Source organism: Neovison vison, chromosome 6 (assembly GCF_020171115.1).
Source record: "Neovison vison isolate M4711 chromosome 6, ASM_NN_V1, whole genome shotgun sequence".
Taxonomy (NCBI): Eukaryota; Metazoa; Chordata; class Mammalia; order Carnivora; family Mustelidae; genus Neogale; species Neogale vison.
In genome coordinates, this window is record NC_058096.1 from 48,884,833 (window position 1) to 48,900,691 (window position 15,859).

At 37.1% G+C, this 15,859-nt stretch overlaps 1 protein-coding gene across 25 annotated transcripts in view; it reads right to left on the minus strand.

Annotated features, from left to right (window-relative positions):
• LOC122908449 (ABI family member 3 binding protein) overlaps positions 1-15,859 on the minus strand; it is a 250,542-nt gene that overhangs the window by 65,467 nt on the left and 169,216 nt on the right. For all 25 annotated transcript variants that reach the window (XM_044251252.1, XM_044251253.1, XM_044251244.1 and 22 more), the window contains 2 exons: positions 14,470-14,544; positions 1,890-1,949 (listed from right to left, as the gene is read on the minus strand). In XM_044251252.1, coding sequence (XP_044107187.1) covers positions 1,890-1,949; positions 14,470-14,544 — 135 coding nt within the window. The remainder of the gene's footprint in view (positions 1-1,889; positions 1,950-14,469; positions 14,545-15,859) is intronic.

The following is a 15,859-nucleotide window of genomic DNA, read 5'->3' on the forward strand; positions in this document are numbered from 1 at the left end:
ATTAGAGAATCGATTCCATTAATTATAGCACCAAGAACCATAAGATACCTTGGAATAAACCTAACCAAAGAGGTAAAGGATCTGTACTTGAGAAACTACAGAACACTCATGAAAGAAATGAAGAAGACACAAAAAGATGGAAAAGCATTCCATGCTCATGGACTGGAAGAATAAACAGTGTTAAAATGTCTATGCTTCCCAGCGCAGTCTATACTTCCAATGCCATCCCGATCAAAATTCCACCAACATTTATCAAAGTGCTGGAACAAACAATCCTAAAATTTGTATGGAAGCAGGAAAGACCCTGAATTGCGAAGAAAATGTTGAAAAAGAAAAACAAAACTGGGAGCATCATGTTGCCTGATTTCAAGCTTTACTACAAAGCTGTGATCACCAAGACAGCATGGCACTGGGACAAAAACACACACATAGACCAGTGGAACAGAGTAGAGAGTCCAGACATGGACGCACAACTCTATGGTCAAGTCATCTTCAACAAAGCAGGAAATAATATCCAGTGGAAAAAAGCCAGTCTCTTCAATAAATGGTGCTGGAAAAATTGGACAGCTCTGTGTAGAAGAATGAAACTTGACCATCTCTTACACGGTACACGAAGATAAAATTGATAAAATACCTCAATGTGAGGTCTGAATCTATCAAAATCCTAGAGGAGAACATAGGCAGTAACTTCTTTGACATCGTCCATAGCAACTTCTTTCAAGACATTCTCCAAAGGCAAAGGAAACAAAAGCAAAAATGAACTTTTGGGAGTTCATAAAAATCAAAGCTTTTGCACAGCACAGGAAATAGTCAACAGAACAAAGAGGCAACCCATGGAATGGGAGAAGATATTTGCAAATGACACTAGAGACAAAGGGCTGACATCCAAATCTATAAAGAATTCTTCAAACTCAACACTCAGAAAACAGATAATCATGTCAAAAAATGGGCAGAAGACATGAACAGACACTTCTCCAAAGAAGACATATAAATGGCTAATGGACACATGAAAAAATGTTCATCATCATTAGCCATCAGGGAGATTCAAATCAAAACCATGTTGAGATACCACCTCACACCAGTTAGAAAGTGGCGGGGGGGTGAGAGGTTGGGGTACCAGGTGGTGGGTATTATAGAGGGCATGGCTTGCATGGAGCACTGGGTGTGGTGAAAAAATAATGAATAATGTTTTTCTGAAAATAAATAAATTGAAAAAAAAAAAAAAGAATGGCCAAATTAACAAGACGGTAAACGACAAGTGTTGGAGGGGATGTGGAGACAGGGGAACCCTCTTACACTGTTGGTGGGAATGCAAGTTGGTACAGCCACTTTGGAAAAAAAATTCCTTAAGAAATTAAAAATAGAACTATCCTATGACCCTGCAATTGTGCTACTTGGTATTTACCCCAAAGATACAGATGTAGTGAAAATAAGGGCCATCTGTACCCCAATGTTCACAGCAGCAATGGCCACAATTGCCAAACTGTGGAAAGAGCCAAGATGTCCTTCAACAGAGGAGTAGGTAAAGAAGATATGGTCCATACATACAATGGAGTATTATGCCTCCATCAGAATGGATGAATATCCAACTTTTGTATCAACATGGACGGTACTGGAGGAGATTATGCTTAGCAAAAAAAGATAAGCAGAGAGAGTCAATTATCATATGGTTTCACTTACTTGTGTAGCATAAGGAATAAAATGATAATGAAAATGAAAAAATTCATGCAGTTTATAAGATTAAATCTTCACAAAGAGGAAATATACATTCTATATCCATAATTTTCTCCAAAATTCTTCCATATCACAATGATTAAAAATGTATTTATCTCAAGAAATTTTTTCAAAAAACATACTTCCTAACTGGGAAAAAAGAATAATTTATTTACCAGGTTCGCTCTGAGAGACTTCAGGGTCTGGTTTAGGGGGAAGGAGCACATCTCTTGGAACTGAAAGAAAAAAGAATATCAAACACTGTACTCTAAATGCCACATCTGGAGTGAAACCCAACCCACAGATAGAATATCCTGGAAAACATGAATAAAGCAAAGGTATTTTCACAATGGCTAAAAAGTAAAGCCAAGAAGATGACTGTTTTATTCAAAATGAAAAAAGTCATTGTTAAAGGTGGTTCTGGTGACAGTTAAATAAAATTGGTTCCAGTTCTTTATGAATCCTCTCTTGGGAGGGGGGCAGGGAAGTGGAAATAAGTAATGGCATTAAACACAAGAAGGTGACTCAGGTCAGTAAAGCATGTGACTCTCAATCACAGGGTTGTACGCTCAAGATCCATATTGGGTATACAGATTACTTGAAAAATCAAGTCTTAAAAAAAAGAAGGAAAAAGTTAGTTTTTGCTTGAGGTGGTTAGTTACCATTTGATATTCATACTAAAAGTCCACTGAGAGGAAAAGAAAATGTATTATCCTAGATAATGTATATGTAAATGTCCTATAAATTAAGAAAGACAGCATGGGGGGCGCCTGGGTGGCTCAGTGGGTTAAGCCGCTGCCTTCGGCTCAGGTCATGATCTCAGGGTCCTGGGATCGAGTCCCGCATCGGGCTCTCTGCTCAGCAGGGAGCCTGCTTCCTCCTCTCTCTCTGTCTGCCTGCCTCTCTGCCTACTTGTGATCTCTCTCTGTCAAATAAATAAATACAATCTTAAAAAAAAAAAATAAAGAAAGACAGCATGGGGAGTTAGAGAGGAGAAGGGAGCTGGGAGAAATTGGAAGGGGAGGTGAATCATGAGAGACTATGGACTCTGAAAAACAATCTGAGGGGTTTGAAGTGGCGGGGGTGGGTGGGAGGTTGGGGTACCAGGTGGTGGATATTATTGAGGGCACGGATTGCATGGAGCACTGGGTGGGGTGAAAAAATAATGAATACTGGGGGCGCCTGGGTGGCTCAGTGGGTTAAGCCGCTGCCTTCGGCTCGGGTCATGATCTCAGGGTCCTGGGATCAAGTCCCGTATCGGGCTCCCTGCTTGGCGGGGAGCCTGCTTCCTCCTCTCTCTCTCTGCCTGCCTCTCTGCCTACTTGTGATCTCTGTCTGTCAAATGAATGAATAAAATCTTAAAAAAAAATTTAAAAAAAAATGAATACTGTTATGCTGAAAATAAATAAATTTAATAAAAAAAAAAGAGAAAGACAGCAAGAAAGGCAAATTCTTGAATATGTAAGCAGAGAACAAAGCTTTACTCTAAAAGGCACTCATAGTTATTCTGGGGGAGGAAATGGAGCAAGAGGAATCTACACATCATCAGAAGCTACCACATGTAAGGTTTATGAAAGTGCTTGTAACATAGTAAATGCTAGATCAATGTTGCCATTTTTGTCATTCTTAGTGATGTGGCTTCCAGTACCTTACATTTCAGGGCCTCCTGACAGATAAGAGTATGACAACTAGGGACAAAAATGTCAGCTGAAAGAGACCTACTTATAGTAGGTCCCTGATACCCCGTACATTTTTAGAATTTTGGTAAAACAAAACAGTAGGCTGCAAATCTGATGCCTGAGGAAATCTGAGGAAAATACCAGGGTAAGTTGACTATTATTAGCACCAGTTTTCTATGACAAAGTCTCCTTCTAAGAACAAGGTAAAGTATTTCCTTGGCTCAGTTTCCCCATAAAGAGGTCTTTATCAGTCCAAATCACTTGCTGAAAGGTTTTCCTACCTCAATGAAGTTGTGGCAAGTACCAGAATCTCTTTGGTAGACATTGTAATTTTCTTGCATCTTAAATGATGCTGGGGGAAAATTGGGGTTCATGCTAGAATTCTACTTCAGAAAAACACAAGGAAAGATTTGCACCATGAGGTAACCAAACACACTGTACCCATTAGTGTAGAGTGTAGTTTATAAAGAACTGACATTCTCTTTGTACTGCTTTTGGAGATCATATTTAACTTGCATTTCACAAGTATCTTAGTGTAGGCCTCTAAGTCCCATTGAAGTTATAATTGTGGAATGTGGTACAGAGAGTAGGATCTTGATTCAATTAGAACTTTTATGAACTAAAAGTTGTACAGAAACTTGAAAATTTGAATTTTTTAAAAAGATTTTATTTATTTATTTGAGAGCGAGAGACAGAGTGAGGGAGCATGAGAGGGGAGATCAGAGGGAGAAGCAGACTCCCCATGGAGCTGGGAGCCTGATGTGGGACTCCATCCCAGGACTCCAGGATCATGACCTGAGTTGAAGGCAGAGGCTTAACCCACTGAACCACCCAGACACCCCGAAAATTTGAATTAAAAAAAAATTTTCAAAAAGATGAGTGGTCCACAAAAATTAGAGAAAACTTACTACAATAGTGAACATTTGACCTTTGCTAGGTAGTGTTTTTCGGGATCCGAAGGGTAAAATATGGGAAATTCCCAGTTGTAAATCAAACTAAATGTTTATCTGGAAGGTGAAAGACTTTGATTTGTCTGTGTGAAGATCATGGCCATACAAAGCAGCCTGTGGTTTTTAAATACCCTAAAAGGCTACAGTTCCTAGCTATACAGACAGCTGGATTAAGGAGAGGCAGAGAAAAAAATGTGCTACCAATAAATCCTCTGTACTGTAAATACATTACTTGCTGCCTGCTTTCGTTTACTGTGGAATGTAGGCCAGGGTAATGTGGATTCCTGCTGCTGCAATTGGCACTTTTTAACCATGAAGTGATGATTTAATAAGCTGTCACTGCAGACTTTCTAAAGCAGGTGAAATCAGTGGAAAGGAAAGAAAGAGAAATATCACAGGAAAGGGATATGAATCATCCTCTTACTCGGTCAACAGCAGCTCCAAGAAGTGAAACTTTTTTGCTTTTTTCCTGTGTGGCATTCCTTCAGATATTAAATTGAACAAAAGCATGATTTCTAAAAGCTAAATCTTCCATGTGGGGAGAAATTTTGTGTATTAATAATGACAATTTATATGAGAAGGTAGTTTTGATTTCCTTATAAGAATATTTTTATAATAACTATGTGTAGTTAACATATAATACTGGTATTATATATCTTTAGACTCAATCATATTAGCCAACTTACCGTTTATATTCACCAATTATATTACTCTCTTTTTTAATAAAGTGCACCAATCCAAAGAAAAATTTAACTAAGACATTTATGAATGGAAATGTCTAATCTGGACAAATGTAAATGAATGAACATGAATGTTTTGCTAGAATAGATGAGGGAAATTATTCTGTTATTCTCTGATAAGGATGGTGGAATATGAAGTTCTCTTTTAAAAAATATTTTATTTATTTGAGAGAGAAAGACAAAGTGAGAGAACAAGCTGGGGAGAGGGGTAGAGAGAGAGGAAGAAGCAGAATCCCTCTTGAGCAGGGAGCCTAACATGGGGCTCAATCCCAGGACCCTGGGATTGTGACCTGGGCTGAAGGCAGACACTTAACTGACTGAGCCACCCAGGCACCCTGGAATATGTTTTCAATGATATTTACTTCCACAGTTAGCTACAAAGAGACTGATGGTCTTGGAAAAGTAATACACATGGACTGTACACCATTTTAATCTCTGAATTCTCTGGTCTTTATTCTAACCTTGTACCTTTAGGTCCCGTCTAGCAGGGACCATGTCTCCATCTGTGTGGAGACCACTCTCTGCACTTTACCTGTGCCATTGGGCCACCCCTTCTTCCAGAGCCTTTACCTTCCATTATTTCTATTATCTTATATGTTTCTCCATTAGTCCATATTTCCACTTACCTATGATTTCCTCTCTCTTTGCCTATAAAACAGTCCAAATGCTCCAACATGCTAAAAATAATAATCATTTCCTTGATATGCCTTCCCTTTCAAACCACCCTTCCTTTGTTCTCATTCCTATAATCGAAAAGCTTCATCTGCCTTTGCTTCTGGTCTCTCAATTGTATCTTCATCTGCTGTGGTCTGTCTTCCTCTTCAATGACCTCCTGCAACAGGAGGTCCACAGTGCTTTATCCATAGCTCTCAAGTCCAAAGGCTCCAAAAACTTAGCCTTTTTCTTCACTAATTAGGTTGAAAAACCTGACTAGACCTGACTAAGGCTAATAACACTTTTTACTCATCTGGTGTGGTACAACTATTCATACCTCCTACTGCAGACATAGTAATATATTTGGTGTATGTTCTGTTTTGCCTTTCTAAAACCTAAAACTGTTGGATTTTAATAGGCCTACAGGTTTTGGATATGGGTTTCTGGATCTGAACTGTCAAGTCCAGCATCTCCTCTGATCCCTTTCAAACTGTCATTGTGGACCACACTTCCCTGCCTTACCTCTGGAAGCCCTTCTTCCTGATACTCTACTATATTTCTGGTTGCAACTTCTGCTGGCTTCTCATCCCCTATCCATTTCCTAAATATAACTGTTTCCCCCAAGTCTTTGATCTCTAACTTCTCATTCATTTGGGTGATGTCATTCACACACAAAATTTAATAACCTGCTTGATGTAGACAAGTGACTCCCACAGCTATATCCCATATTTTCAGTTTAGAAATCTCTAAATACATTTTGACCACCAGTTAGACGTCCCCACTTGGAAGTCCTACGGGCCCTCCAAACCCAGTATGCACAAACACAAGTGCTTATTCGCCACTATGTCCTCCGCCTTAGTTAGTGGGCATCGTCACCTACTACTTGCCCAAGCTAGAAGCAACAGTATCATCCTCCTCTCCATAGCAAGAGTCATTGCCTACATCCAAGTGATTCTATTTCTAAAGGCATTTCAGCATTCTTCCTTCATTTCCTACCATTGAAAATGCTTAAGTGTCCCTGTGAACTGGAATTTACCAGAAAGTAGTCACATACAACATTTGTGAGGATTGCATAACTTGCCAAAATTTGTCTGGTTCACTTCCAATGACTGAGGTATATTCAGATACCAGTGGGACATAAGAATCACCACGAAGGCGAGAGCTCTTTGTTTAGAAATATATCTACAAAGAAAGCACAGCTCTATTGAGCCAGGTATCAGGATAAGTCCTTGCTCTGAATTTGAAATCATTCCCGAGGCAGATCTGAAGAAAAGCCAGTTCTGTGTTGGTTCTGGACATGGCATGTAGGCTCAATTTGTTTAGATTCTTCATTAAATGGTATAGAGAGAATTCAACTGAGTGGCTGCAAGACATTTTTTAAAAGCCTAAGTGGATGAGACTTGTGCTACATCTAGGAATCTATAGAATGGAAGATCTGTGTGGCCAGTCCTAGACTAACTTAATGGATACAGATCGAAAAATTCAAGTTTGTTACTTCTGATACTTCTCAGAATAAATTTTGAGATAAACCTTGTGATAAAATATAACTGTCTTGATTTCAGCATTACATTTGATATTTTTAGACTTTTACAGAGCATCTATTTCTCTAGGATACCAGTACATATTAAACCTATGTGTAAGTTCTCCTCTGCTTTCTGATATAGAACCTTTAGGAGCTGGTAAACAAGGTCTTGGGTTCATTAGGAGGCAAACCTGCATCTAGATATGACCTAGAAACTGAACCCAAGAGAACCTAGTCTGTTTGAACACTCATGAGAAAAACCAATGATTATTCTTATAGGCACCACACCCCTGGAGCAGCAGGGGAGCCCCTGATGAATAAATGGTGGGATGAGAACCAGGTTTAGAGATGGGACCCTAAATGAACATGTGGAACTGGAGAGTCAACAGAATAAGCCCAATGGAGGCACCAGGGGGTAGTTTGTGCCAGTATTCAAGTGCTCAAACTTAAGGTTCAAATTTCTATGAAAAAATAAGGTGAAATTAAGACAAATATTGGATATTTAAAAAGAAAAATATTTAACAATTAGATAGAGTTTAGTATTCAATATGGTTTAAGGATATTAAGTCACATTAGAACCAACAGTATTACTCTAACAAAAGGGAAAAGCACACAAAACACTCAAACCTACTATGGTGATCATCAATGACTCAATTTCTGGGACATTTTTACCCCTGCAAATGAAAATGAGAAGTTGACCTTTTGCAAGTGGGAAGATCAACTTTTTTCTTGTTGCTGTTTATAATACTGGCTGTTGCATTTAGTGGTGCAAATTGACATTCTAGACTTCAGAGCAAAGGAGCCTCTCTCTGGCCTACTGCCACCTGCAACAACCAGACTATCTTACATAGCAGTGGTAACCCTGCTTACAAGTCTGGAAAACATTTACAGCAAGTGAATTCAGCCTTGCTTCCAAAATGCCATCATTTCATGCTGCAGCTTAGAAATCCTTTGGTTCTAGGAATGTTCTGTAGGCTTCTAGGAGCATGTAGAAATTTATAATAATTGGACCATTAAAAAGAAAGAAAAATTATAACCTTTTCCAGATACCTTAGATAAAAATTGGCTTTGTTATAGAGGGCACGGATTACATGGAGCACTGGGTGTGGTGAAAAAATAATGAATACTGTTTTTCTGAAAATAAATAAATCGGAAAAAAAATTGGCTTTGTTTGGTGAGAGAACTGTTCCTCTTACAGTGGCTTCCTAAAGTCACTGAGGATCTAGAACATTGGTGGCAAAACTCAGGAAATATCTGGGTCCTTGTAGTTCCCACACCAACTACTCCTACCAATATAAAATTATTCTCCCCGTAAACGGACAAAAGTCCTTCTCAGATGATAGGCAAGAGACAGATTTGTAGCTAAATAAATTTTTTAAGTATGTGAAATTTCTTATTTCTCAACCCAAGTTGTTGCTACATGAACTGATAAAGTAGAAATTGACCAAGAAAACCCCTCAGTGCTGGGTGTGTAAAATTATGGAATCAAAGATAATGGATAAACATCACTTCCTCTGTTTGCAAAACATTTTATCACTTTTTTATTGGAAAAAACCCTGAAATTCTTTATTTTATCTTATTTTGGTGAACCATTTGAACATAGTCTAGTTAACATTGGTAGGTTTATTTTTATAAGACAGAAAATATGAGAAATTTAGTTATAAAGAAAATGTCTACTCTTGGCATAATTCTCTGACATTTGATTGAATCAGTAACTTATTATACAAGCAAATAGATAACCTATGGAACCTCTGAGATGGTCATATCATGGATGATTCAACATGGTGTCAGAACATGAGTGAAATATTGCCCTTACACCTATCAGCTCTCAGGTGTCATTGCAGCAGAGTGTGACAGGGGAATGAATTTAGTTTAAACATGAAATAAATAATTTACCAGGCAGAGTATATGATACTTCTGGACTTGGTGATGCTTTTGGCTTTGAAGTAATAGGCTAGGACACCTCATGAGCTGAAAGAGAGAACTTAGATCATGAGTCATTTTGTTTCAGCATCTCCCAGTCCTGACTTAAAAAGAAAAGTACTGAAATGGGAACTAGATAGAAAAATAAACTTTAACATTTCTCAGAATTCCAGATGCTTTTAGAAAAACGATGTCTGAGAAACCACAAAATATGACTAAGCATAAGGGTAAGATGGAGGATTTTTTTTTTTGAAATCTTTTCAGAAGAGATAATTATTTTATTTTTATTTTTTTGAAGCAATAACAAATTAATGCAGATGTGTTCTTCCTCTCTGGATGTTTGCTTGACTCCTCAAACCCAGTCTCATGTCTTTCTATGAAGATGAATTTAGTCAAGTGAGAGTAGAAGGCAATGAAGCATGCATAAAACAAGCTTAAAGTCAGCTCAGGCAACAGCAGAAAGGGAAGCAGGAGGGGCCAGAGTAGGCAGGCTTACATTCTATACCCCCTAAAATTCTTAGGCCCCACATAAATCCTTAAATGAGCAAGTTCATAAACTAAAATGGTCTTACCACAACTGTTTCTTTGGAGTAATGAGTTGTTAATGTAGCAGATACCAGAAAAAAAGTCTAATTTATTTATAGCTCATTTTACAATTTCAAAAGTGGTTTTAGAAGAACTATGCTCTTTGATCCTTACCATAATGAGGGAAGGAAGGAATTATGAGCTCCATTTTAATGGTTTGCGTTAGTGACAGTCTGCCTGAGGTTACACAGTAATTAAGTATAGAGATGAGACTGGAACTAAGTGCTAAGGTCTAGACATGAGCACTAGTTCCAAAGAGTTGGGATTTCTGGATCCCAGCACTGAGGTCACATTTTAACTTGTTTCTTATCTTTTAGGTGAATAAACCTGTCCTAACCCAAAGGGTGGCTGGGAGAATTAAATATGCAATGTCAAAATGATGTGAAAACTATAGGACTATAATAATTTTTTTCCACTTCTACAAGACTTCTATAAATTTGACACTGATTTTTACAAGTTTGACAAATTTGACATCTGAGTATATTTTGATATTGTTTGCCCATATTGCTCATATTGTTTGCCTCACACAAGCCAGAAGCACCCAGAGTTTTGATGGTTATGAGATTTCTAGGTATAAAATTAATTGGATTGTTGACTATTACCTATGAACATAGTAATCTAAAAATCAAGCCTTTATTCAATGGCAAAATACTCTTGATGATTTGTACCAAACTTTTTATTCCACTTTGACCTTAAATGCCAAATACAGATTTAAATCTTGCCATCTAAGCATAAACAGGAAGAAAGGTGGTATGCCCGATTGTGAAATATCATTCTGAGAAAAGTAGTGGATGGACACACTGTGTTGCACTTGAAGTTATATTCACTACTGTCATGAATCCCTCTAAAGTAAAATAGTAATAAATTACATTTGGTATTATCTGATGCACAGGACATTCTCCCACCCAAATGGCCTTTTGAAATTACAAGAGCTAACCAAGGTAAGGGAGAAGGTACTAAGATTTGAATATCTATACAAAACATCCTTAAAAGACTATAAAGAGGAACCCTCTTTCACTGTTGGTGGGAATGCAAGTTGGTGCAGCCTCTTTGGGGAACAGTGTGGAGATTCCTCAAGAAATTAAAAATAGAACTTCCCTATGACCCTGCATTTGCACTACTGGTTATTTACCCCAAAGATACAGATGGAGTGAAAAGAAGGGCCATCTGTACCCCAATGTTTATAGCAGCAATGGCCACGGTCGCCAAATTGTGGAAAGAACCAAGATGCCCTTCAACGGACGAATGGATAAGGAAGATGTGGTCCCTATACACTATGGAGTATTATGCCTCCATCAGAAAGGACGAATACCCAACTTTTGTATCAACATGGACGGGACTGGAAGAGATTATGCTGAGTGAAATAAGTCAAGCAGAGAGAGTAAATTATCATATGGTTTCACTTATTTGTGGAGCATAACAAATAGCATGGAGGACATGGGGAGATAGAGAGGAGAAGGGAGTTGGGGGAAATTGGAAGGGGAGGTGAACCATGAGAGACTATGGACTCTGAAAAACAATCTGAGGGTTTTGAAGTGGCGGGGGGGTGGGAGGTTGGGGTACCAGGTGGTGGGTGTTATAGAGGGCACGGCTTGCATGGAGCACTGGGTGTGGTGAAAAAATAATGAATAATGTTTTTCTGAAAATAAATAAATTGAAAAAAAAAAGACTATAAAGACCTTCTGTATTGCTAGGATAAATTGAATAAGCTCATTCCCCTAGGCAAGGGGATTTCTAATTTCACCCACTTTTAAGAAGAGTAATTAGAATTTATTTTCTTTTTCATGATTCATTTTCCAAATCTTTCTTTTGCATTAAGTAGCACTAACAAAGCCAAAAGTTTGTGGGTTGCAGCTACTTTCTGTGGGAGTTACTGATGGGCTGAGAGGTGCCTCAACTGGGACAGAATCAGAGGCTCTCTTGTTAGAGGCAGGCGGCCACACCAAATTTCAGGGTGAGAGAGTAGAATGCCTTGAGCACATGAATCTATCCATTCTGGTTACATAAATTGTTGAGCAAAGTTAACCAAAGTCTAAATCAAAATTAAACAAATTTGAACTATAGAATATACTATAATAATAGGAAATTAAAGATCCTGATTTATAAGTATTTTTTTATGATGACATTTTTTCCCCAATTTATTTATTTTCAGAAAAACAGTATTCATTATTTTTTCACCACACCCAGTGCTCCATGCAAGCCGTGCCCTCTATAATACCCACCACCTGGTACCCCAACCTCCCACCCCCCCGCCACTTCAAACCCCTCAGATTGTTTTTCAGAGTCCATAGTCTCTCATGGTTCACCTCCCCTTCCAATTTACCCAAAAGCACATACCCTCCTCAATAACCATAACACTACCCCCCTTCGCCCAACCCCCCTCCCCCGAGCATAAGTATTTTTATAAGTACAGAATATATAGCTGAAAAAGAAAATGATGAATGTCTTGTTACCTCATATCTCCTTTACTTTTAAAAATTCTACTAACCAATAATTTATATTTCCAATGTCTTAATTCTCACCACTTCTTACTTTTCATTTCTAATTTTCCAACGTTCAACAAGTTTTCATGCTTTCTTTCTTCTCTTGATTTCTCCTTTCTCTGCTACTTCTATTTTATGCCTTACATTTAAATAAAAAGCCGGGAGATTTTATCTGTTGTGTTTTTAAAATCAGATTTTAATTTTCTATCAATTTTATATACTTGTTTTCCTGTTTTTATTCCTATTCTATTCATTAATCATTACTTACTCTCTAATCACTGTTTTTCAAACTATTTTCTTATGGATTAATGTTTCAAGTGTATTTACTGTTATTTTAACTTTGTTATTCTTCCAGGAGATATTTGCCTTGGTACCTTTAATACACTATGTATAGTACCTATATTATTTTCATAGCAAAACTTTAATAATTAAATAAAACAGATTTAAAAATATGTTAAAACAGATTTAAAATCATTAGCTAGATGTAGAACATAGAAAGTCTTTTAAGGAATTTTCCTTTAAAGAAAAAAGTGACAGACAAAATTTCTCTCAGAATCAGATATTAAAGATTATGCCCAAATTTACAGTTTTTTCTTTCAGTAGGAATACTGACATATGATTAAAGGATTAGTGGTAGGAATTCAGAACTGTTAACTTGCTGAGCATAATTTTGATGTTGCTACCATTTTTCTTTCCCCAGACTATAAGTGGTAGAGAAAATTCCTTTGCTTCCAAACTGGGGAGGTATACCCCTAATACTTTTTGGAAGTAGACCATGTATAAATGATATTTTTAAATTTATGCAATAGGGCTAGCCTGTAAATTCCTTGACCTTAGAAAGATACAATTTTGTCTCACATCCGCAGTGTCTGGCACATAGTCAGCAGGCAATAAATATTTGTTGAGTGGCTACCTGATGAGATGAATTAATTGCTTAAACATTGAGGGGTGATATTATTTGAAATTAGAGAAAAGAGGAGATCAATGACAACAAATAAGGCATGACCAAGCACATGCTTGGCATATGTACCAATGCTAGAAATGTTTGGAAGAATTGAATGCATCATACTTATTAATAAATGGACTGCAGAGGCTGGATAAGGAAGAGGAGTAAAAATTAGATATAAAATAACAAGAACCTGCCAGGGATGTAAATGACAAATTGAAAGGAGGAAAAGATGATAAACTTGTTTTGAGGTATGTCAAGATCACGTAAGTCCCCAATAGAGATCCTCCAAGGCAGTTGGAGAAACTGGATAAGATCTTGGTTAAGAAATTGGGTTAGATTGATCATTCAAATAAGAGCCTCTTAGAAAAAATGCAAAATAGTTTATAATGACTCTTGTTTGGATCCTTGCCAAAATTTTTACAGCAAAAGCACCAAAGAAATATTATATAAACATTGTATTATAGGGGAGAATATATAGACATATAAAACAAATCCATGAAACAAGATGGGATAGGGAGGGAGACAAACCATAAGTGACTCTTAATCTCACGAAACAAACTGTGGGTTGCTGGGGGGAGGGGGTTGGGAGAAGGGGGGTAGGGATATGGACATTGGGGAGGGTATGTGCTTTTGGGTAAATTGGAAGGGGAGATGAACCATGAGAGACTATGGACTCTGAAAAACAATCTGAGGGGTTTGAAGTGGCGGGGGGGGGTGGGAGGTTGGGGTACCAGGTGGTGGATATTATAGAGGGCACAGCTTGCATGGAGCACTGGGTGTGGTGAAAAAATAATGAATACTGTTTTTCTGAAAATAAATAAATTGGAAAAAAAAATTTTCATGATTTGTTTCATATGTCTATATATAAATAAATAAAATCTAATGAAAGTTAAAAATAAATAAATAAATACTGCCAAATAAAATCTACTGAAAGTTAAAAAAAAAAAGTGATTGGCAGGAGGAGGCAAATTCAAGGACCATGGAGGGGACAGGTGTTCTCAAGCTCAGAGAGGCAATGGGAATAGGCAGTCTACTCTTTTAAGAAATTCCATTTTCTCCAGCTCCCTCTTCCAATAATGTAACCATAGGAAAGCTTTCTGAAATAAGCTATTCCAATAACATACTTAATGAAGTTCAAAAATAAACAAAATTATTTTTTAGGTTTCAAAGGAAGATTCATTTTACAAGAGGAACTCTTGTAAACCATAATTCAGCAGAATAATTCCACTAATATCAAATTCTTCAGGTCAGAATCTAAAATATCTATTTACCTGGGTGGGTTTGTGGGATTCTTGGATGTGGTGATGTTTTTGGTTTGGGAGGAGCATGTGGTGCTTGCTTGGGAGCTAAAAGAAAAAATATAGGTTTAGAAGTCTTGAGCACGTCAAGAATTACAGCATCTAAGCCTCTAGGATCTCAAAGATGAAGACCTAGACACACAGCAATTAATGTAATTAAAGCTCCCAAAGAACCACAAAATACAGGAATATAAATATATTATTATAATGGAAAGCAAAACATAAAGTACATTATATGATGTCCAAGATACTCAGCTGACAAATGAAACTGTTGGAATTTTAGAAATATCTACTTCAAATACCTTTCAATAGGTTAAAAATAAATTTTATGGTAACAAGAATTCATCTTTATTACAAGTTTATACCATTTTACCAGAATAGCCCAGTATATTTTAAGTGCAGATAAAGATTAATTTCTTCTAAAAACAAAGGTAGTGAGTTATATTCCAAACACACCTAGAAAACAAATGCATTTTAATAGCAGTGCTAATGGAAAAATCTCATTAAACAAAACACAGTTCTCATTGGTCAGACTGGGGAAGAAAAACTGAAAAGAAATGAAAGGATACATTCCTGAGAAAGTTATTCCTTTCTTAGACAATTCCTAAAGTACTTCTAGGACATTCACTGTAACAACCAATTGTATCTTTATCAAGAAAACTTGAAGTATATTCTGCTGGAGGAAATGAAAAATCAAACATGGGATTGTAGTTTGTGGAAACACCTCATTTGGATTGTCTCAAGCGTGATTAATATAAATAGCTTAGGAGAAAAAAAATGTTTTTTCAAGGTCACCAAGTTTCAGGCACCTTAAAGAAAGCTTGCTGAAAATAAGAGTTTTTAGATACTAGAAATTTCTAAAAAGTCTGCATGCAGTGGTTTTCATGAAATCTTCAGTGGCATTGCCTGTGGAGAAATGAACACCAAGATATGCAGGAGATTTTACTGGTCTAGGAGCCTGAAGATTTAGAGCTCCCTTTGCTAATCACTCAGTCTATAGCTTCACATTCCCCATCAAAATAACAGGACTCTTATAAGAGCTCTTCCAGTCTTGAAATTCTGATTCTAGAGTTTCTTTCAATCTTTGATTTTCTTCAGTCTCAGCTTCCTTACTGACTTTCCCGATGGGCGCTTTGCTTCTCCCAGGGTATGAGGTAGGTATCACTAAGAGTACTCCCAATTAAACATTTCAATTGTATCCATTAATACAGCTATTTAAGAAACTTTGGAAAAGGTAGAGGTAACTGGTACACATGTAGTTAATACAGTTAGTGTGAAATTTCAATAAAAATTAAAACTGTGAAGTTTAATAGGCAAAATTTAATAAGATATTTTAAAGGACAATGTATAAAATTAAGATTAA